The sequence below is a fragment of the Canis lupus genome, chromosome 37, assembly GCF_048164855.1.
Source record: "Canis lupus baileyi chromosome 37, mCanLup2.hap1, whole genome shotgun sequence".
Classification (NCBI taxonomy): Eukaryota; Metazoa; Chordata; class Mammalia; order Carnivora; family Canidae; genus Canis; species Canis lupus.
In genome coordinates, this window is record NC_132874.1 from 892,225 (window position 1) to 913,665 (window position 21,441).

At 42.5% G+C, this 21,441-nt stretch overlaps 1 protein-coding gene, 1 non-coding gene and 1 pseudogene across 2 annotated transcripts; all 3 read right to left on the reverse strand.

The window, feature by feature from the left end:
• Positions 1 to 6,975: 6,975 nt before the first annotated feature.
• TRNAI-UAU (transfer RNA isoleucine (anticodon UAU)) lies at positions 6,976 to 7,067 on the reverse strand. Its single transcript is given in 2 exon segments — positions 6,976 to 7,011; positions 7,030 to 7,067. It is a non-coding gene; the product is annotated as a tRNA-Ile (tRNA).
• On the reverse strand, positions 7,045 to 9,255 carry LOC140626067 (oligosaccharyltransferase complex subunit OSTC-like; annotated as a pseudogene).
• Positions 9,256 to 12,266: 3,011 nt separating this feature from the next.
• GPX5 (glutathione peroxidase 5) lies at positions 12,267 to 21,230 on the reverse strand. The gene is made up of 5 exons (XM_072813758.1): positions 21,030 to 21,230; positions 17,982 to 18,135; positions 14,860 to 14,977; positions 14,312 to 14,411; positions 12,267 to 13,255 (listed from the first exon to the last, which is right to left on the reverse strand). The coding sequence occupies exons 1-5, from the start codon at positions 21,114 to 21,116 to the stop codon at positions 13,049 to 13,051; spliced, it is 666 nt and encodes a 221-aa protein (XP_072669859.1). The 5' UTR covers positions 21,117 to 21,230; the 3' UTR covers positions 12,267 to 13,048.
• Between the last annotated feature and the right edge of the window lie 211 nt (positions 21,231 to 21,441).

Here is a 21,441-nt window from a genome sequence, read left to right on the forward strand (position 1 = left end):
AAGTCAACACAGAGAGAAAATAAATAATATGCCAGAGTTTGCTTTCCTAATAATCCCAAGTGTTCCAAAATCCAATTCATTTTCATTATTCAATAGTAAAGACTTATGGAAGACATGAAGAGAGTAGAGAAAGGGTGGAAAGAAAGGAGATGCAGGGAATTCAGGAGCAAAGTTCCAGAGGTGTTCAGAACCCATCATGAAATGAATTCATGATATAAATGGCTGCTGAGCAAGGGTTAATCTCATGTAGACCTCAGCCTCTCTTGGAAGAAATCACTTATTCATTAAAAAAAGTATTGATGTATTTTAAATTTCACACATACTTTTTGTTACTTGGGATAAAAATGAACAATTTCAATAGTCTCTGCCTTGAGAAGCTTAATTTCAACGATGTCAGTAAACAGAACTCCTGCTTTTACAGCTACAATTCCCCTGTGACTGTCCCACACACCAACTATGGAATTTGGTGTGAACATGTTCTTTTTTAAAAGATTTTATTTATTTATTTGGAAGAGAGAGCACGGGCAGGAGAAAGGGGCAAAGGCAGAGGGAGAAGCAGATTCCCCACGAAGCAGAGCCTGATGTGGGTCCTGATCCTAGGACCCTGAGATCATGACCTGAGCTGAAGGCAGCCACTTAACCAACTGAGCCACCCAGGTGCCTCACATGCTTTTAAAAAGCTTATAGCAAAAAAAAAAAAAAAAAAAAGCTTATAGCAAAAGGAACAAGGAAGAGATAAAGCCATCATAGCAGGAAAACGGTGCAGTATTACCTTGGACAGAAGAAAGCAATACCATTTAACGCCCACTTGCTTCTGTCTTTTCCAACAAGGAATAATAATACTTATTTTTAAAAAGATTTTATTTATTAATGAGAGACACAGAGAGAGAGGCAGAGACACAGGCAGAGAGAGAAGCAGACTCCATGCAGGGAGCCTGATGTGGGGCTGGATCTCAGGATTCCTGGATCATGTCCTAGGCTGAAGGCAGATGATCAACTGCTGAGCCACCCAGGCACCCCAATAATACTTATTTTTTAAAAAGTATTTTTATTTTTTAAAAATAATAACTCACTTTATCATCACACAATCTTTTAAAAAAGTTTTAAGTAATCTTTATGCCCAACATGGAGTTCAGACTTACAATCCCAAGATCAAGAGTCCCATGCTCTTCCATCTGAGACAGCTAGGTACCCCAGGAAAATATTTGAAGTGGAAAAATAGGGGTCCCTGAGTGGCTTGGCCATTAAGCATATGACTCTTGATTTTGGCTCAGTTCATGATCTCAGGGTCAAGAGATCAAGCCCCACCTTGCACTCTGTGCTGAGCATGGAGCCTGCTTAAGATTCTCTCTCCTGGGATCCCTGGGTGGCACAGCGGTTTGGTGCCTGCCTTTGGCCCAGGGCACGATCCTGGAGACCCGGGATTGAATCCCACATCGGGCTCCCAGTGCATGGAGCCTGCTTCTCCCTCTGCCTGTGTCTCTGCCTCTCTGTCTCTCTGTCTCTCTCTCTCTGTGACTATCATAAATCAATAAAAATTAAAAAAATTTTTTTTAATTTAAAGATTCTCTCTCCCTCTCCCTCCGCCCGTCTCCCCACACTGACTAACTCTCTTAAATAAATAAATCTTTTTTTAAAAAGACTCATTACAAGTTTCAACAGTTACTAAAAGAAGCATGGCATAGGCCAGGACAGGTAACTAGAAAAATCAAACATAACAGGGAGCTTATGCTCATGTGACACCTGATAGAGAAGAGAGGATACACTACAGATGGGGGGCTGGAGTGAATTTTTAGGTAAATAATTCTAGAAAAAATGAACATAAATGTATTGACCTGTACTTCATCATATAAAATTTTTTTTGAGTTAAAGGCTTAAAATGTAAAAGACAAATATATACAAATTTTAGAAAATTATAAAAAAGAATGTATTTGCAAACCTGGGGTAGGGAAGAATTTCATAAGCATGCACAACATGACAACAATAAGGAAAAAGATTTATTTGACATTAAAATTTTTTTAAGTTAGCTAATCCACAGACACCATAATGAAAGAGAAATGGCATTTATAGTGTTGGCTATGGGTTTTTTTTTTCACAGATGTCCTTTGTCAAGTTGAGGAAGTTCCTTTCTATTCTTAGTTGGTTGATAATTTTCATCAGGAAAAGGTGTTGGATTTTGTCAAATGCTTTTTCTGCACCTATTGTGATGATCACGTGGTTTTTGTTTTTTATTCTATTGATGTGATATATTACAATAATTGATTTCTGCTTGTGAAACCAACCTTTGCTTTCCTGGGATAAATCCCATTTTGTCATGGTATATACTTCCTTTTATGTATTGCTAGATTTTGTTAGTATTTTGTTGAGGATTTGTGTCCATGTTCATAAAATACATTGGTCTATATTTTCTTGTGATGTCTGTCTGGTTTGGGTAATAATGGCTTCATAAAATCAGTTCCTAAAAAAAAAAAAGAGGAAGTCTTTCATCCTCCTTTTTTTTCCTGAGATTTATTCATAGAGACAGAGAGGCAGAGACACAGGCAGAGGGAGAAGCAGGCTCCATGCAGAGAGCCCGATATGGAATTCGATCTCAGGTCTCCAGAATCAGGCCCTGGGCTGAAGGCAGCACTTAACAGCTGAGCCACCCGGGCTGCCCACCCTCCTCTATTTTTAAAAAGAGTTTACCAATTCTCCAAGAATTGATACTGATTCATCTTTGAATATTTGGTACAATTCAGCAGTGAAGATGCCTGGGAATGATCTTTTTTTTGTGGGTAGTCTTTTGGTTACTAACTCAAACCATTTGCTTATTACAGATCTATTTATATTATCTACTCTTTTTGAATTAGTTTCATTAGTTTGTGTCTTCCCAGAAATGTGTTCACTTCATCTAAGTAATCTAATGTGTTGGTGTACTATTATTCACAGTATCCATTGATAACTTTTTTTTTTTAATTTCTGTAAGGTTTATAGTAATGCTCCTTCTTTCATTTCTAATTCTAGGAGTTTCAGTTCACCCTCTTTTTCCTTAGTTAGCCAAAGGTTTGTCAATCTTGTTGATCTTTAGAAAAAAAAAAACACAGCTTTTGGTTTGTTTCACTGACTTTCTATGTTGTTTTTCTATTCTTTATTTCATTAATTTCCATTCTAATATTTATTTCCTTACTTCTCTGCTTGTTTAGATTTTGTTTGCTCTTCTTTTCCAGTCCTTAAGGTGGAGGGTTAGGTTATTAATTGGAGACTGGTTTTCTGTTTTTAACATAGGAATTTATAATTATAAATTTTCTTCTAAGCCCTATGTTAGCTGCATCACATAAGATTTGGTATGTTAAGCCATTGTTTTCATTTATCTTAAAGTATTTTCTATTCTCTTTTGTTTTTTTTTTCATTGACTCATTTGTTATTTCAGAGTATATTGCTTAATTTTCACATAATTGTGAGTTCTATGAAATTCTTTGTTATTAATTTCTAGTTTCATACATTGTGATTGATGAATATATTTTGTATTATTTCAATCCTTTTAGATTTATCAAGGTTTGTCTTATGGCTGAGTATATGGTTATCCTTGAGAATGTACCACGTGCACTTGAGATGTAAGTATACTTGGTGGTATTTTCTATAGATGTCTGTTAGGTCTGGTTTATTATATATTTTATCATAAAAATCTTTTATTTTTTGTTGATCTTTTGTCTAGTTCCATGTATTATTGAAAGCAAGATTTTGAAATCTCCAACCATTATTGTTGAATTGTCTATTCTTTTCTTTATTTCTTTAAGTTTTTGCGTCATATATTTTGGTGCTCTTTCATTGGGTACACATATAAGTGTTATATCTTTCTGATGGGTTGATTCTTTTTCATCATTATGAAATGTTTTTATTTATCTCTAGAGCCTTTTTTATTTGTTTTAGACTATTTTGTGTAATGATAGATACAGACACTTTGGCATTCTTGTGGTTGCTGTGTGCATGATATATCTTTTTATCATTCTTGTCACTCTATCATATCTTTGAATCTAAAATGTATCTCCTGTAAACCACATAGAATTGGATCTTTTTTAAATCCAATATAACAGTCTGCCATCAGATTGGTTGTTTAATCCAATCATAATTAATGTTATTTTCAATATAGTGGTATTTATATCTGCCGTTTTACTTTTTGTTTTCTCCATGTTATTATTGGCAAATATATTACATATTACATTTCTCTGCTATAGATCCAACTATACATTTATAAAAAACCCATTGTTTTGTAGAATTGCTTTTTTATATAAGCAAAGAAGTTTGGCCTAGGTGTGGTATCTTGGTGGGTAACCCAGTGGGAAGGTCCTGGAGACCTATTTGAAAAAAGAACTGTACATGTAATTTTCTAGTCACCATGACAACAAGTATGCTACCCCTAAGAATTTCTGTTATGGGATTTCTTGAAAAAATATTAGGCAACAAGCTATCAGGTTTGAGTGCTTGGTATCTTTAAACTATTTCAATATGCAAATGTTTCTCAATGTGGCTATTAGCTCCTTGTCTCCTTGTCATGGGCAAGGCAAAGCAGGACATTTAACAAAAGGACAGCCAGCACTGGGAAGATGCATCCAGAGAGGAATACGGATCCTACAGCTTAGTCTATTTGCAAATGCAGGCAAGGAATGTGGACACTGCCTATTCAATCATACCCCTACTCACTCTAGAGATTCAGAAATTCTGAGCCTTTCAACTCTAAGCTTGGTGCAAGGACCCAAGGAAACAGCTTACTCCTGGAATAAATTTAAATAGCCCAGGTTCCAAATGATTTTGGAGTCTCTATGCTGTGGCAAGAACAGAGAGGACCCAATGCTTAGGACAATGAAAAGATCCCCAAAAGTAATAATCTGCTAACTCATCTTAGGCTCTTACTCTGTGCTTAAATGCTTCTGTGTGAAATACAGCCTTCTAAATCTTTGTAACGAACCTCACCCAAATTTAGTGGCTTAAGACAATAATTGTTTCTTTCATTTGAAATTCTGCAGGTCAACAATTTGGGCTGCACTCAGCTGGGAAATTCTTTTGCTAGTTTTGCTTGGGGTCATTCATGTGATTGCAATCATCTGGCAGTCTGACTGGGACTGGATGGTACAAAATGTTCCCACCCACATGTCTGGGGTGTCACCTGGAATGGCTGGGATGGCTAGGATGGCAGTGTCTATATGTGAGCCTCCATCGTCTAGGAAATTAGATGGCATTCCTTCGTATGGCGAGTCTCAGGGTCCCAAGATGGCAAAAGGGGAAGCTCCAAGGCCTTATCTTGGAACTCCTGCAAAATCACTTCTATAGTATTGTAGTTGGCAAAGTCAATCACAAGATCAGCTCACATCCAAGAGGGAGAGAAACAGACCCCATCTCTTGATGGAAGATACTGCAAAATCACTTTGCATGGGGACATGCAGAGATGGGAGGAATTTGCAGCCATTAATTAACTGATAATTTATATCTCCTTTTTAACTGAAAACAACTCTGTGAATAACCTCTCTTCATATGTCCATTGTACATCCTGCTAAGTAACCTATTCATTATCACTTCTTTTTTTTTAATATTTTATTTATTTATTCATGAGAGACACACAGAGAGAGAGGCAAAGACATAGGCAGAGAGAGAAGCAGGCTCCCTGCAGGGAGCCTGAGGTGGGACTCCATCCCAGGAGCCAGGGAACATGCCCTGAGCCAAAGGCAAATGTTCAACCGCTGAGCCACCCAGATGGGCCCATTATCACTTTTTTCTTTCTTTCTTTCTTTCTTTTTTTTTTAACATACAAAAGCTTTATCTATTTGATAGTGCATCCGTTGTCAAATGTGAAGTCCAGGTTCAAACTGCACTGGCCTCCCCATGATTATGTACATAGCTCACACTACTTACAACAGTGTGCAGTAAGTAACTCAGAGTATCAAGTCCTGGATTTGAGTCCAGGTTGTGCAATCTTTTTTTTTTTTTTTTTTTTTTACTTTATGATAGACATAGAGAGAGAGAGGGGGGCAGAGACACAGAAGGGAGAAGCAGGCTCCATGCCAGGAGCCCGACGTGGGACTCGATCCCGGGACTCCAGAATTGCACCCTGGACCAAAGGCAGGTGCTAAACCGCTGAGCCACCCCTAGTTGTGCAATCTTGAGCAAGTGACAACCTCTGCAAGCTTGCTTTTGGGTGTGTGTGTGTGTGTGTGTATTGTTTTTATTGGAGTTCGACCTGCCAACATACGTATTAAACCAGTGCTCATGCTGTCAAGTGCCCCCTTCAGTGCCATTATCACTTCTTTACCAAGTGTTCACCGAAGTCGGCCTGGGATCCTTGTTTTGGACTTACATTTACATCTGGGAGCTCAGGGCGACGAGGGGGCTGTAAGCAGCATCTGGACGATTTCCCCTGCCCTGGGAAGCTGGAGAGCGCTGTGTCCCCAGGATGCCTTCGGGAACCCTGAATATCCAGACGGCGAGGTTGCTGAGGTTACCGAGGTTACGTGGGCCACACGCAGGTTTCCGCTCAACTCCGAGTGGGTCAGTTTGTTTTCTGAGACTGAACACCTGTGTCTTCCTCATAAGTGCAGGCATCGCGGACCTGAGGGATGAGGATCCCAGAGGAGTGGAGAACTGAGGTACGGAAGGCAGATTTAAGACCGGAAAGTTTCCCCTGAAATACGTATTAAAGACAAACCAAGGTCGTGGGCACCTGGTGGCTCTGTGGTTGAGCCTTCCGGATCCAGGCCCGCTCGAGCCTCCGTGGGGAGCCCGCTTCTCCCCTGCGCGTGTCTCTGCCTCTCTGTGTGTCTCTCGTGAATAGATACGTCTTTAAAAATCTTTTTAAAAAGCACAGCAAGACTGTCCGCATTTCAAGGAGTTAAACTCAGGCACAGCAGTATCTCTCAGTAAGTTTTACGGATACCTTAGGCCGGGCCTGAGTCTCTGTTTCTCGGCTCTAGAGCCGGGCGGGTCGTGCCGCAAGGGTGGCAAAAGTGCTCCAGGTGAGGTTCGAACTCACAACCTCGGCATCGCCCACAGCTACCGTCGTATAAGTACCGCGCGCTAACCGGTTGCGCCACTGGAGCGGCCCGGCGGAGCGCGCTCGGGGACCCTGGACTCACCTTCAGCGCCCGGAGCGCGAACTCCCGGGAGCCGGACCCCGGAGCGGGGCCGGGGCGGCGGGGGCGGCGGGGGCGCTGGGCTCCCCTCGGCCTCTCCGCGCAGGTGCAGCCCGCGTTGCCGCTCGCTGCCTCCCAAGGACCCCGAAGCCTCTAGAGAGCTACGAGTTCCTTCCAGGAAAGCAGCGTTTTTCAGACACACGGCGGCAGCGCGGGCTAAGGAAATGCAGGAAACAACAGGATAATTGCTTGAGAATTTTCTAAAGTCTCATACCCAAATCCGCTGTTCCCTGGTGTATGCCAGACTTTGTTCTTGGGAGATTTTCGTTGGAGTGTTTCGGAGTGGCCGTGACTGTCACTACACACACAGCCACACACACACACATATATATGTAACACATATGCATTTATATACTATTTTTAAGTTAGAAACATTTTAAATTTCTGCTCCTCTAATACATCTCATTGTGCAGGCAACAGTCTCAGATACATATTGTCACATATTCTGATACATATTGTCACATATTCTGATACATATTGTCACATATTCTGTTTAAAGGCAAAGGGCCATAGGTACAGCTGATCATCTGTCCAGAGTTCTCAGTTTATGGAATCTAGCTTCTTTTATATTACTTTTTTTAAAGTCAGAAATGTCATCTCCAAAGATTGTTCAGGGAGCTGTACAAAGTAATCACTTTATTCAATATTATAGTTGTAGAAATGGAGTATATTTTCTTTTCTTTTTTTTTTTTTCAGGTTTTAATTTTTCATTGGTGTGCCTCCAACTTTCTTCAAGTCTTCCCTTAATTTTTTTTTTTTTTTTTATTTGTGAGACATAGGGTGGTGGGGTCACAGGCAGAGAAGAGCAGCCAGCTCCCCGGGCAGTGCAGAGCCACACACTGGGCTCAGTCCCAGTTCCTGCAGATCATGACCTGCACCAAACCGAGTCATGACTTTACCTACTGCACCACTGGAGTACATTTTCTTTAAGAAATAAAAACTAGGAAGTAAATGCCACCTAACATCATTGGTACATCGTTATAGGCCAGCAGGAAAAAAATATTGTGATAAGCTTGTCTCTTTGATACCAAGCGGGCATTCTAGTTCAAGCTTTAATGCCTTTGTATGTTTTCACTAAATGAAGTGTTCACTTTTCTGCTGCTTTTCATTCTTTTCCATACTTCACATCAGAGGGTTGGTACAGCCTTTAAAACTTCATTGACAGGGACAAATTCAATATCCACTGATTTCTTCTCTAAAGGCATTCTAACGCATCAGATGCCGGGCAGGTCCATCCTCCTGAACACTCTCGCCATGACAAAACTCAATAGGACACAGAAAAATCCAGTGAATATAAGAAGAAATCTATTGAGTTTTGGAATGTTTGGTGCACTCCATGATCCAGGATCATGAGCCCTAAGCCTCCCATTGTAAACAGGAAGATGGATGTGAGTCCTTCCAAAATTCATTGTCCATTTACTTTGTAGGCCAAGAAAGTTACTGGTTTCTGAGGCCCATGTTCATCAGGCAGAGAGCCAACACCAGGAGGTTCAACAGTAACACATCAATTGTTATGCTAGTGATGAGGAAGTAAGACACCACCAGCAGAGCATACAGTCATGGCCCACAGTACACGCACCCAGGGAGGCTTCTTCAGCTTCAGGTTGGGGCATTCAAGCACTAGCAAGGGGACTCGGTACAAAGTCTCCATGTTGGTGGTGGCAGGGGTGGCTCTTGACCCTCTGTATTATTTTATTTTTATTTAACACTATAACATAAACTATTTTCCATAATGGTCAAGCTAAAGGAAACACTGATAAAGCCCTTGCTGTTGGGTTGGACCTGTTCTAAGGACTGATATAATGACTCATTATTCCACATTTTTATATATTTGTAAGAGACAATGTTCAATCCGTCCACCGATCTATAACAATTTAACTGGATGTCTTTGACCTGTGTTCTGATAAAGACATTTGGTACATTTTAGACTTGCAGGACCAATGTTCTAGAGCAGAGGCTATCTTTCTGATTCCATGGCTTCTCTTCCTGGGAATATCCCAGCCTAATATAAAGAGCTAGCTCAGGACTTGGTCCTGGGGAAGAGCCGATGGTCTGAACAACCCATTGGTCCTCTCTTGTCCATGACCCCAAAACCATAAACATTATCTTCTGAACAGGACTACGGACTTCCTAGCTGAGAAGTCAGTCTCTGACAGGACACTGTGCCCAGCATCTTTAACACTTTCTTAGCGAACGTAAATGTTTTCTGAGCCAGGTTTGGGGCTAAGGTGGTAGTGGCAGGGTGTATAAAACGTACGATGAGTCAAGGCTAAGATTTCATGATGGTGTGCAGATGACTTTTTTAAACTAATGATGCCACAAAAGGTTATACTTAATCTTATTTTCCACTTATTTCTTTAAAGAATCAAAGGATGTAAATTAATCTTTTCTAATAAATATACCACATCAGGTACAGCACTTTCAATTAGGGCTATTCTTTGGTTTAGTTTGTGGAGAGACCCACAGACTCCAACAGACTAGAGAGACCATAGGGATCCCAATCATGTATCCTTTTTGTCTATCTGTCTGTCTCCTTGGGAAGATGGCTTCATGTACTGCCCAGGCCATGAACTTGGGAGTCAACTTCAGGCCTTCCACTTGGCCTATTCTACTGTGACAGTTCTTACACCACATGCCAAGATGTCAATGCAGCGGTTTGCCAATTACCGCATACATCATTCTAACTGGACATTTGGAGACAAGAGAAATTTCTGTCAGATGGATCCATGGCCTTAATGGATGCACTGTGAACCAGACTTGGGCAGGGGCTGCATCTGCTGCTTAGTCCTCAAAGCCTCCTAATCAGAGGCCATGATGACACTTTAGGCCTTCCAGTATCAATGTCAACCTGGATCTTATGTCCAACAGTCCTTGAAATGTAAGGGTATTTCTCTTTCTTGATTTTATGGTTACTGAGTGAATGGCTAGAAGTTCCTTTAGGAAAAGACTGGGAAATTACTTTCTATGTATTTGTGGTGGTATCACAGGATCCTACCTTCTCAGGACCCGGCTTCTTCTTTAGTCCATGATTCTGGGTCTGAAAACTGGTTCAAGATTAGAAGCCAAGCAAGGTGTGGTGATTTTATTTTTAACTGGGGCTGCTGCCTCAGCTTCCTGGTTCTCTATTCTTGCTTTCTTCTGATTGTATAGACAATGATTACCTTTGTTGGATGTTCATCTACCTTGCTTCTAGGGATGGTGTGCTCTTTGAATCCATCTCCAACACTCTACAGAGTTCACACACACACATAATCACACATGCACACACACACACTCTAATGAATGAATGCTTCCATCTCTGGCCTCCAGGATTCTATAATCTGCATTGCTAACAGTGAGGTTACTTCTATAGCAGAATTTCTTACCAGTCCAGGCCTTTAGAGGACACTCACCACAGAACTTCTCAGTGATCCTGCACATTCTTTTTTATTTTTTCAAATCCATGCAACACATTGTCATCAGCAGGTTTCTAGCATTACACAGTAAATCCACTCTAGGCTGGCCGCTTCTTTCAGCTTTTGATCCCTCCTTTCTGTCATTAGGCACAATAGTCCTGGCGTTTCTACTGCATTTACTGAGAACCATTTTTTTTTTTTACAAGCAGGAGAATCCAAACAGTGTGTTGGGTTCTTGCCAATGTGTAAAGTTTCTGCACTTTGGAAAAATGCCCCAAGATCAATAAACTCTCCTTTAGCTAATTTCGTGTCCCATGCCCCTTGATCCAGAACTCTCAGAATCTAGTTCTTTATGGGACAGATGTTGAGTAGATGGCAGAGCACATAATGTTTGGCAGAACAAAAGCCTCTGCTTTGTCATCAAGCAAGAAGGATGTGCTTATTCTTAATAAGGAGAATTGGGAGTCTTGGAAAATCTGGGGATTTAGATGTTCTAAAGCATCCAACCAGATGTCTCCATCCAGTGTCTCAAGATTCTATTCTTTTCCAATCAAGGCCATGACCTGGGCATAGAAGGTAATTAGTTTGAGAATTTAACCATCTTTGGAGCTCTACTATCCCTACAATTAAGTCTTGGACCTGAAACTTAGTTTTTTGTGCTCTCGAGTTGCAGGATATGAGAGGTTCTTCATCTCCTCTTATGGAGGCACTTTGGCTTCTACAGTTAGCCTTTATTTGGTCAGATATAATACTCAGCCTTTAATAATCTCTCTCCAAAGCACCAATTTCTTCTAATAACAATCTTAAAATTGCCTTAAAATTATATCACCTTAAAAGTACCACCTATCTCACATTTCTCAAGCACCTGATACCATATCCTTTCACCAGTGTACCACCTCATTCAGGTTTGGTGAAAGTTTTAAAAATTGCTATGGGGTGCATGGGTGGCTGGGTGGCTAAATCAATAAAGTGTAAGACTCTAGGTTTTGGCTAAGCTCATGATCTCAGGATTGTGAGATTGAACCACATGTCAGGCTCTGCACTGGGTGTAGAGTCTGCTTAAGATCTCGCTGTCTCTCTCTCTTCCTCAGCAACCCCCCTTAAAAAAATAAAAAAATAAAAATTGCACTGCTACTCTGTGCAATGGCTGTTTGTGCTCCACCCATCCCAGCACTGCTGAGCAGATGGTGGATAGTTCAGTTTCAAAACTATCATCTTAGCATCTTCTTTCTCACATCCCTTCTGGTGCCAACCACTGCAGGTTAGGTTACCTATAAAGTCTCAAAGATGGAGACGTGCATGCAAAGCTTACTATAGAGCACTAGGTCAGGATCAACAGAAAGGCATCAGACCCTTGGGCATCTCTGCAGCTGGGATGGGCCCTCCAGAGCTGCCCTAAGTTGAGAAGTCAAGTCTTGCTTCTTATGCCCCTCATGGAGCAGTAATTGGATACATGCTGCCCCCGGAAAGGGGACATGACCTGAACCTGAGATAATTCCCAATAAGGGGTGACAATTGAGAGCTGCCAGGTGACAGCATTCCAAGGATCTGTCCTTGGACAGATAATAATAGAAGGATAATTTCTTCTATCCAAGGGGTTCAGGTGATTTGGGAAACACATCATCTGTGGTAGTCACAGTGAGAAAGAAGAGAGAGATGAGACAAGTTTGAGCACAAGATAGGGTATAAAAACTACCACAGTGATGCCAGATGCTGTAGAAAACATTTTATTGGAGACAATGCAGAGCTGGTTCTGAAGCTGAAGAATCTAGGATGGACAAGAGAAAGCCCATCCTTCAAAGGATGCATTGTCCAGGTGTCATGACCTGAGTGCACTACAAGTCAGACAGCAGGGAAGTTTCTGTAGGATCTAAATGATAGAGAGGCTCCGGGTCCCACTACCATGGAGATGTCCTTCTCTTCTTGCAAGGCAGTCTCCTGCTCTCACTCCACCTTAGAGCTCATAAGCCAGAATGACAGGTCACTGTGTGTATGGGAGGGTAAGTTTCATGGATGAACACTGGTCTCAAAAGACTTGGAAACTGACAATACGTGTTTGTCACGGTGGAGGGCAGGTGTTATAAGGTGGAAACTCGGCTGTATGGCTACCATCCCACTGTTATTTCTACACTTTTAGAGTGGAAAGAGAAGGGGGAACATTCTGTCTGGAACGTTCTTTTTCAGGATGTTGTGGCAGACTGAACCATCCTCATGGAACGCTGATTTTCTTTTGATGGACAGGACCGATTAAATTTATTTATATTAGAGGTCTAAGGATTTAGAGGTTCCATTCTTTTGTTCTTCTTCCACATACGGATTCTTGCAAGGAGAAATAGCAGTAGTCTTCTGAATATAAATCTGCTTGGTAGAGAGTGGGAACTCTGGCGGTACAGCGTGCTTTGGTCAAGGGCAGGCCATTTAGAAGAATGTCGTGAAATCTGGAATTTTTTTAAAACACGTCTTCTGATGAGAAGCAGGGTTGCTCCTGCCTTCCTATTTCATTTTGAGCTGTTTCAGGTAGACCAGGATGTCTTCCTTGACAGTGCTGATGGGAGTCCGGTGGAACCAGCGCAGGACAGGGACCCCATCAGACCCCACCAGGAACTTCTCAAAGTTCCAGCGGATATCGTGGACCTTTACAGGATCCCAGGAGATGTGTCTGAAGGAGCCTAGAACCTCTGAGGGGTGAGGGCAGGAGAGCTGGAGCAGAAATGCAACAAACAGCGTCATTTCTGCTACTGTCACCCACAGGGGAACTGCTCCCTCCCATGCCTATATATTCTAATTTCTTGTGATTCTTAACAAATCCTTTGGATTGCCACCACATCAATGATCAAGACAGTTGTAGATATAACAGTAAAATCCTGTTCCCTCTTCCTGTGCCCCTGTGCCCCCGGTGATCACAAAGCAATGCTGTTATGGGTAAGATATGTCACTTCTGTTGGCTGTTGGTTTCCTTTTGTGCAAAGTCAACAATTTAGATTAGAATGGGGTTCCCCAGGTCTTAGGGCTCCCGGGCCAGTAGCATTCCAAAAATATCTTTGGGATCAACGTGTAGTTCCAACATTTTGTTTTGTCAAATTAACAAAACTTTTGAGAAGCATCATTTAATTTAAAAAAGATTATTGTAAGAATAAATTACAAATAGGTCCTAATCTTAGAATAGAGGGAAGCCCTTATAAGTCAGTTGAGTTTATGAAACCCTCTGACATTGTACTATTTTCTTCAATTTGCTGAAGGTATATAAAAATCTCTGAGCTAGGTGCTGGCCCACTGTCTAGCATTTAGGAACAATTAACGCTGGTGGTTAGGGACCCTGTTAGCCTCCAGTTCTCTATATCTGGAAGTCAGTGTTTCATAAAAGGCACTTACTACGTGGTATTAGCCTATTTATTTCTATGCTCCTCTCTCCAATAGGAACCATCAAGGACGAGGGACTGTGTCTTATTCTTCTTTATATCAGTATTATTTAGCTAACTGCCTCATATTCAGAAAATGTACCTTGATGAATGAAGGTTAATGAGCAAAAGAGGGTGGTCCTTGGAAACACAGCCACTCTACACAGCCCTCTCCATCACAAAAGCCAGAATCTCATAAATACTAACAAATTAAACCCAGGTCCCTACACTAATGTGTAGACCTCTAGCCAAGAGTCCAATGCCACTTCCAGGCATGACCCTTGGGTCCATTTCCAGGACAATAACTCTACGATAGGAATGCTTGGGAAGAAGAGGTTTGGGTCAGTGATTCACTCACCTTCAAGAAGGTGAAGACTTTCTGTTCTTTTTCACCATTCACATCCCCTTTCTCAAAGAGCTGGAAGTTAGGGACATAGCCTCTGCCTGGACGGACGTACCTAAAATGAACCACAGCATTCCCAGGAAGCTCCAGAATGTAGGAGAGGAGGCTACAGTGGGGCACCAGGTCTGGGGTTCATGGGAAAAGCAGGAGGAAGGGCAGAGATGGAAAACAGAGCTGAAAAGGGAAAATACAGGCCATTTCTAGACTGTGGGCTCCCTGATTCACAAAATTCTTCTCTTTACTGCAACCTGACCCTGTGTTCTGTGTACAGCCTCTGTTCCGGCTTCCTCTGCGTTCCTGCTCCTTTGCGGTCCAGCAACATCTCATCTCAGAGAGGAGAAGAGTCCCTGGACACTGCCAGACTCACATCAGGCTAGGACAAAACTGATGTCAGCTTGCAGGTGCCCCTAATCTGCCACCCACTCAGGGAGTCCTCAGCACAAAAGTGGCTCTGCAGTCTGAAAAAAGGTAGGCTTCCTGTGGGGTTCCTAGTAGGCACTTACTTCAGCCCCGGAAGGATCTCTGAGTTCTCTCCTGGCTCCTGCTTCCCAAATTGGTTGCAGGGAAAGCCCAATACAACCAGGCCCAAGGGCTTCAGCTCCTCCTGAAGTGAATTCAGTTCTGTGGGTAGATAAGGGACAATAAGGAGACCTTGTGTAGAGAAAGATCTGTGGGATTGACCCATTTTCAGGGCAACAGAGCCCTAGGGGAGGAAAAATCTCTAGATTGGAAAGACTCTCAGTGGCAGGGCTGCAGTTAGATGCTGGAGCTCCAGACATGCATTCCAGAGCCTTTTGTTATAGGGTAATAGTTCCCAAATCTCTGGCACATCAGAATCAACTGAGAGCCCTTTCTGATAAATAGGGAAGATCAGTTCCCATCCCAGAGAATTCTGATTCCCTTCTTCTGAGATGAGCCCCAGTCTTTAATATTCAAAACTTCACAGGGTTATTGTAGATTGTAAAATGTATAACTGCAAGTGTATGGAGGGTTATTGATGGGTACAGTTTCATTTTGACAAGATGAGAAAGTTCTGGAGATTTGTCTCATAAGAATGTGAATATACTTAACACTACTAAGGAGTACACTTAGAACTGGTTAAAATTGTAAATTTTATATTACATCTTTTGTTATATACACACACACATGCACACGCGCGCACACACACACACACACACACACACACACAAGCTTGCCTTCCCTGGTTGGTTACTTGCTAAACTGAATCTGTCTTTTTTAAAGGAAAGGACATGGGATCCCTGGGTGGCGCAGCGGTTTGGCGCCTGCCTTTGGCCCAGGGCGCGATCCTGGAGACCCGGGATCGAATCCCACATCGGGCTCCCGGTGCATGGAGCCTGCTTCTCCCTCTGCCTGTGTCTCTGCCTCTCTCTCTCTCTCTCTGTGACTATCATGAATAAATAAATAAAATCTTTAAAAAAAAATAAAATAAATAAATAAATAAATAAATAAAGGAAAGGACACAGATGAGGAGAATGGGTTTTTCTCCTCTGTACAGACTGGGTGCTCTGGGTGGAGCAGGGATAAGCCTGACAGAGGCAAGGAGAAACAGAGAAATTCTAGGTCCAGCTTCCTGGAACAATCCTCAGGATGTTGAAAAGACATTCTACCCCATGGTCCTCACTGACATAGCAAAACACAAGTTTGCTCCTGCCTTCTTCCACTGTTTTCCAATTTGATTGCTCAGCTTTTTATAATCAACTTCTCTGTTAACGCTTTCTGGGCTACATGGCTTCAGTCCCCTGACAAACACCAGCCAGTACCACTTAGATTCTGCCACAGCCAACTGGTCAACTGGTACCACCTCTTAGTCCTGTTCTTTTCCTTTTCCTTCCTTCCTTCCTTCCTTCCTTCCTTCCTTCCTTCCTTCCTTCCTTCCTTCCTTCCTCCCTCCCTTCTTTCCTTCCTTCCTTCCTTCCTTCCTTCCTTCCTTCCTTCCTTCCTTCTTTTTTCTTTCTTTTTTTAAAAACTAGAGATTGGGGATCCCTGGGTGGCGCAGCGGTTTGGCGCCTGCCTTTGGCCCAGGGCGCGATCCTGGAGATCCGGGATCGAATCCCACGTCGGGCTCCCTGCACGGAGCCTGCTTTTCCCTCTGCCTGTGTCTCTGCCTGTGTCTCTGCCTCTCTCTCTCTCTCTCTCTGTGCCTATCATAAATAAATAAAAATTAAAAAAAAAACAAACTAGAGATTGCCTTCCTGATTCCATATAGTTCCTCAGTATTTCTCCCCACATCCTTCCCCTCTGTCCTCAGTCACCGTACATGATCACTTCCTCTAGGAAGGAGACAATAAATTAGGAATCCTGTCTTCCAGTCCTTGAGCAACTAACTATTGCTTAGTGTCCTTGTCTGTTATGTACAAAATGGGAACTGACTAAATTGACTTTTAAAGTCAGTGTAAGCTGGTAAGATGAATTATGGTCCAACACAATGTTATTCAGCCTTAAAAAAGAATGAGGAGATAGTCTGAACTCTAAAGTACTTTATTAATTAAGACAAAGAGCAAAATGGGATGTAGTATTTATATTATCTTATAACTGGGTGGGAGAGAAGCAGAAAAAAACCTCTACCTATGTATTCTCCTCTGAAGGGAGGTGGGAGGAGGTGGAAAGGCTTCTCACTCTAAACTTTTTGATTCACATAATTTGTGAGCCTTGTGAATATATTACCTGTTTACAACATAATCAAAAACAACAAAAAATGAAGTTATTATTAGTTTAAATATAAGTCCCTCTGTTTCTGGCAACATTCATCCTATTCACTATTATTATTATTTTTTTTAAGTAGGCTCCACTCCCAGCATGCAGCTCATCACAGGGCTTGAACTCAGAACCCTGAGCATAAGAGTTAGATACTTAACCAACCAAGCCACCTAGGCACACTCCATCCTACTCATTATCCATTGCTTTCTAAACCACATGGTCTGAGATATGAGAAAGATAAAATCTCTCCTTGAGTAACATACAGAGAGGCGGAATCTCCATCTAGGAGGCCTTCAGTTGGAGCAGGAAGATTCCCCCATCACCACCTGCTCTACCAACTCTCCAGCCAAACGCAGCTCCAGGTATAAAACCCCATCCCCCTCTCTCTGTCTTTGTCAGTTACCTGTAAAACCCTAGAAAAGTTTCAAAAACATTGTTTCTGTCTCTTGTATTCACAGAGGAGAGTTCTAGAATCGGTGGAGAGGCTCCTAGTCCTCAGAGATCTATTGATTCTCCTGGAAATTCTCAGGAGCAAAGCAGAAGCAGGACATGGGGAGGGAATCAGCAAACTTTTTCTATAAAGGTCTAGATAGTAAATACCTTAGACTTTATGAGCCAGGTGGTCTCTGTCACCATTATCATCAACTTACTCAACTCTGCCTGGAGGCGTAAAATCAGTAAGAATGGGCATGCATGGGCATGGCTGTGTTCTGATAAAACTTTGTTTACAAAAGCAGGCTAGCCAGATTTGGCCTGTGGGCCATTGTGGCTTCTGACATCAGGGAACCAAGTCACTTGACCATGAGCATTTATTTTCATATGTAATTAGAATGTAATTCTAATTATGATTTAGAATATAGTGAGCTGGAAGATTCAGCCCCAAGGAGATTTGGCTATGAATTCTTACCAGGATACTGAGCTGTCAGACCACAATAGGTGGCCACATTGACAAAAAGAACATGCTTGCCCGCATACTGCTTGAACTGAATGCGTTCATTTCCATTGAGAGTGAGGGCTTCATATTCATAGATGGTTCCTTTCACATCTTTATAGCAATCCATCTAGAAGATTTAAAAAAATGATGATATTAATAACAACAATTCCTAACATCAGTGTAAGCTTTCAAAGCACTCCAAGTAATACCTGCATTAAATGAAAACAAACCAGGAAACAAACAGGAGTTATCTAAGGTGTGTGTGACAGGATAGAAAGTTAAGTCTTGTGATTTAGAAGCCAGTGGTTTTCAAGCAACAGTCAAGTGTCCCCTCCTGTTATCCTGGAAGAGGCAGGACACCAGGAAATGTGCTGGGATAAGATGAACAGAGCAGAGATTCATGAACTGGGATGGGAAGTTCTGGAAGGAAGCAGGGGCGGAAGAGAAAAGCCCACTGCCTTTTGTGCTTCTGTGAGGATGAGGATATTCATTGGCTCTGGGTTGGAGATATTCTGTCTGGATTTTCCCAGTGAAGGGAAGGTTTGGGATTGCTTATATAGTGGCAAGAATTCTGATCTGGGAATCAGAAGCCAGCTCTGTAGTCAGATTCCCTTGTGAATCTGGGCAATTCTCATCCTTGACATTCAGTTCCCCCACTGGTAAAATGACATTCACCTACATTCCTGACAGGTCCTCAAGGGGCCTTCCCAGTTTAACATTCCAGAATCTAATATTAGCCCTGCCTGAAACAGTGTTCTCTCTCCTGTCACTCTCATTCTCGCATGATAGTCCTACAAGCCGCTACTGTGGAACTCTTTATGTGGCTCCCAGCAGAGGAGGTGGAGAGCCCAAATCCACCTGCTAGTGCTACTAAAATCTATCTGGCAGCACCCAGCTGCACATAACCAGTGCTCCCCACCCCACTGTGCTCTAGGTATCTAATATTTGCCTTCACCACTGGCCCCATCTATTCTATTCCTCCCCAAATCTCTTGAACATATTGGAGCAGAATTCCATGTAACACAAATAAATTCCACATAACAGAAATTAGTTGTCCATGACATTCTTGTCGCCTGTTCTTCGGTTAAATTCCTCTGCAAGGCAGATCTCACCTTATTCTTCCTCCACTGTATCTATATAGGGTCCATGAAGGACTCCTTTTCCTATCTTGGGAAAGCTGCTGCCGGTTGCTCATGGAACACAGGGAGTACAAAACAGGAAGTGTGAAAAGGAAGCCACCAAACTACATGGTGAGAATGAGGAAAGAGGAACCGATCAGAGAAAGGGGAGAAGGACATAATCTGATAAGGAAGGTCTAGATTTAAACTAGGATTAAATCAGACTCCCTGGAAATCCAATGAACTAGAAAGGATTTCAGCCAATCACTACCTGTCCGGATGCAACACAAACAAAACCAGACTTTCTCCAACTTTCTAGGCCAACTGCTTCCATGACTAGCACACCGGACTCTAGTACTCGGTCCCTGCTCTGGGGCAGAAAGGTGCCTTCTCTGTGCAGGCTTTTGCACTTTCCCCTGAGTGCATACACAGACACATGCCAGCAAAACTGAGATGTGCATAGAGAGAATACTGTATGAAAATATCCATCTCAACTTCCATAATGCCAGGTGCTAAGTTAAACATTTTAAAGAAATTGTCTTTTTTTTTTTCCTTTGTACTGCAATGAAAATTACTGAAAATCATGTTAAGTAACCAGAGTATGGGAATTTAGAGAGACTCTGAACTGGAAAGCCCTTTCCAGGCCAGCTTACTCCTGACACTCATTGCTGCTTCAAATGTATGTAAGTCCATATGATATGTCTCTAATACCTCCAGACTCAGTTTTTTATTAAGCAAATTCTATAGCTGAGGATCCAGGGTCTTCATACTCAACTAGGCAGCACTGAGTCACAGAAAAGCCACACCAATTCTCAAAAGTAGAGTCACCCAGGAGGTTCTCTGGTCAACTTCAGAGTGGTAGGAAGATCTTACCAGCGCTGCCTTTTACTGAGCACATTATATGTGTCATAATTATTGTTCACCTACCCACAAGGTAGATACGGTTGTCTACAAATGTATATGAGAAAGCAGAAGCTAACAAAGGTAAAGGGACTTGTCCAAGACCAAAAATGATTGCCCCACTACACGGATGAAAGGTTGCTTGCCTCTCACTTCATGATTCCATCTTGCCTCCAAGTCATCCAGATCATTGCTCTCCTTCCCAGTGCTGCCCCTCCCTATGTTATACACACATTTCATCAATAAGGCAACTGAATTATGAACTAGGACTAGACTGATGCCAGAATCCAAAACCCCTGATTCTAAATCTGTTTGTTTTAGATCTCCAATTCCTATCTATCTATCTATCTATCTATCTATCAGAGTGTGTGCTCACACACACACATGTGTGCATGTGCACGGGAGGTGGGGAGAGGCAGAGGGAAGCAGACTCCCCACTGGGCTCAGTCTCAGGACCCTGAGATCATGACCTGAGCCAAAGGCAGATGCTTAATCAACTGAGCCACCCAGGCGCCCCTAGACCTCCAATTATTTTTGCCTATGTTTTATGTTTTTCGGATTAACTCTCCGATTTTATCCATCTGCAAAAAACCTTCCACATTGGTTTTTTCCTTCTTGTTGTAGGTGTCCCACTGAGCTGCATCAGAGATGACCTGGCTCACCCTCTCCTCCAAACCTTGCCACCCACCATGGTGCCCACTGCTTCCCCTGTCTGGCGCCCAGCTCTGATGCAGATACTGACGTGTTGGAAGAGTATCCAGGTAATCCTAACTAGAGATGGAGGAGAGCAAGGACTGCAGGAAGGAGACTCTTCCCTACCTATATTCAGCCCAAGGAGCATCCATTTATAGGAATGAAGAAGAGGCAAGTAGAAAAGAAAGGTTAATGGAAAACCCCAATATGAAAGAAAGCAGAGGTCAGAGTCTTACAAGAATGACTGGAGCAGGACAGAACAGTGACTCCACCTTGGGGCCCTGCCCCACCCTCTCTGGAGGCTGCTCACCTTTGTCTTCTCAGGCTTGGCATTTGTCTGCACAAAGCTGACTAGCAGAATAGGCAAAACGTAGGAGGCCCCTAACCATGCAGTCATGACTAGTCCGTAGATGTAGTTTTTGAGGCTGGGATCTCACACACACCCTGTCAAGCTTTTGATCCTGTAGCCAAGGCTGTGCACACCAATTGCAAGGATTTCTGTGGCATGAGTGGGGATGTAGAATTTAAACCACATCCTCACCCACACACACCCCCATGGGCATTCTGTGCTCACCAGTGCGATGAGGACCTGGGACTCATATAAATTCTGGCAGAATTGTGAAAAGGTGAGGGCAAGCATCCATGGTCTTGGAGATTACTGTCTGTTTTAATCGAGTGAATAGTAGTGTCCAGATGCAGACAAAGCCTCCCCAGCTTTTCAG

Coding starts and splice junctions, on each gene's coding strand:
- GPX5 (XM_072813758.1), bottom strand. CDS start 21,116: ATGACTGCATGGTTAGGGGCCTCCTACGTTTTGCCTATTCTGCTAGTC. Junction 14,978..17,981: donor TCTGACAGCTCAGTATCCTG/GTAAGAATTCAT, acceptor ATCTACCCACAG/AACTGAATTCACTTCAGGAG. Junction 14,412..14,859: donor GAGATCCTTCCGGGGCTGAA/GTAAGTGCCTAC, acceptor GGTTCATTTTAG/GTACGTCCGTCCAGGCAGAG.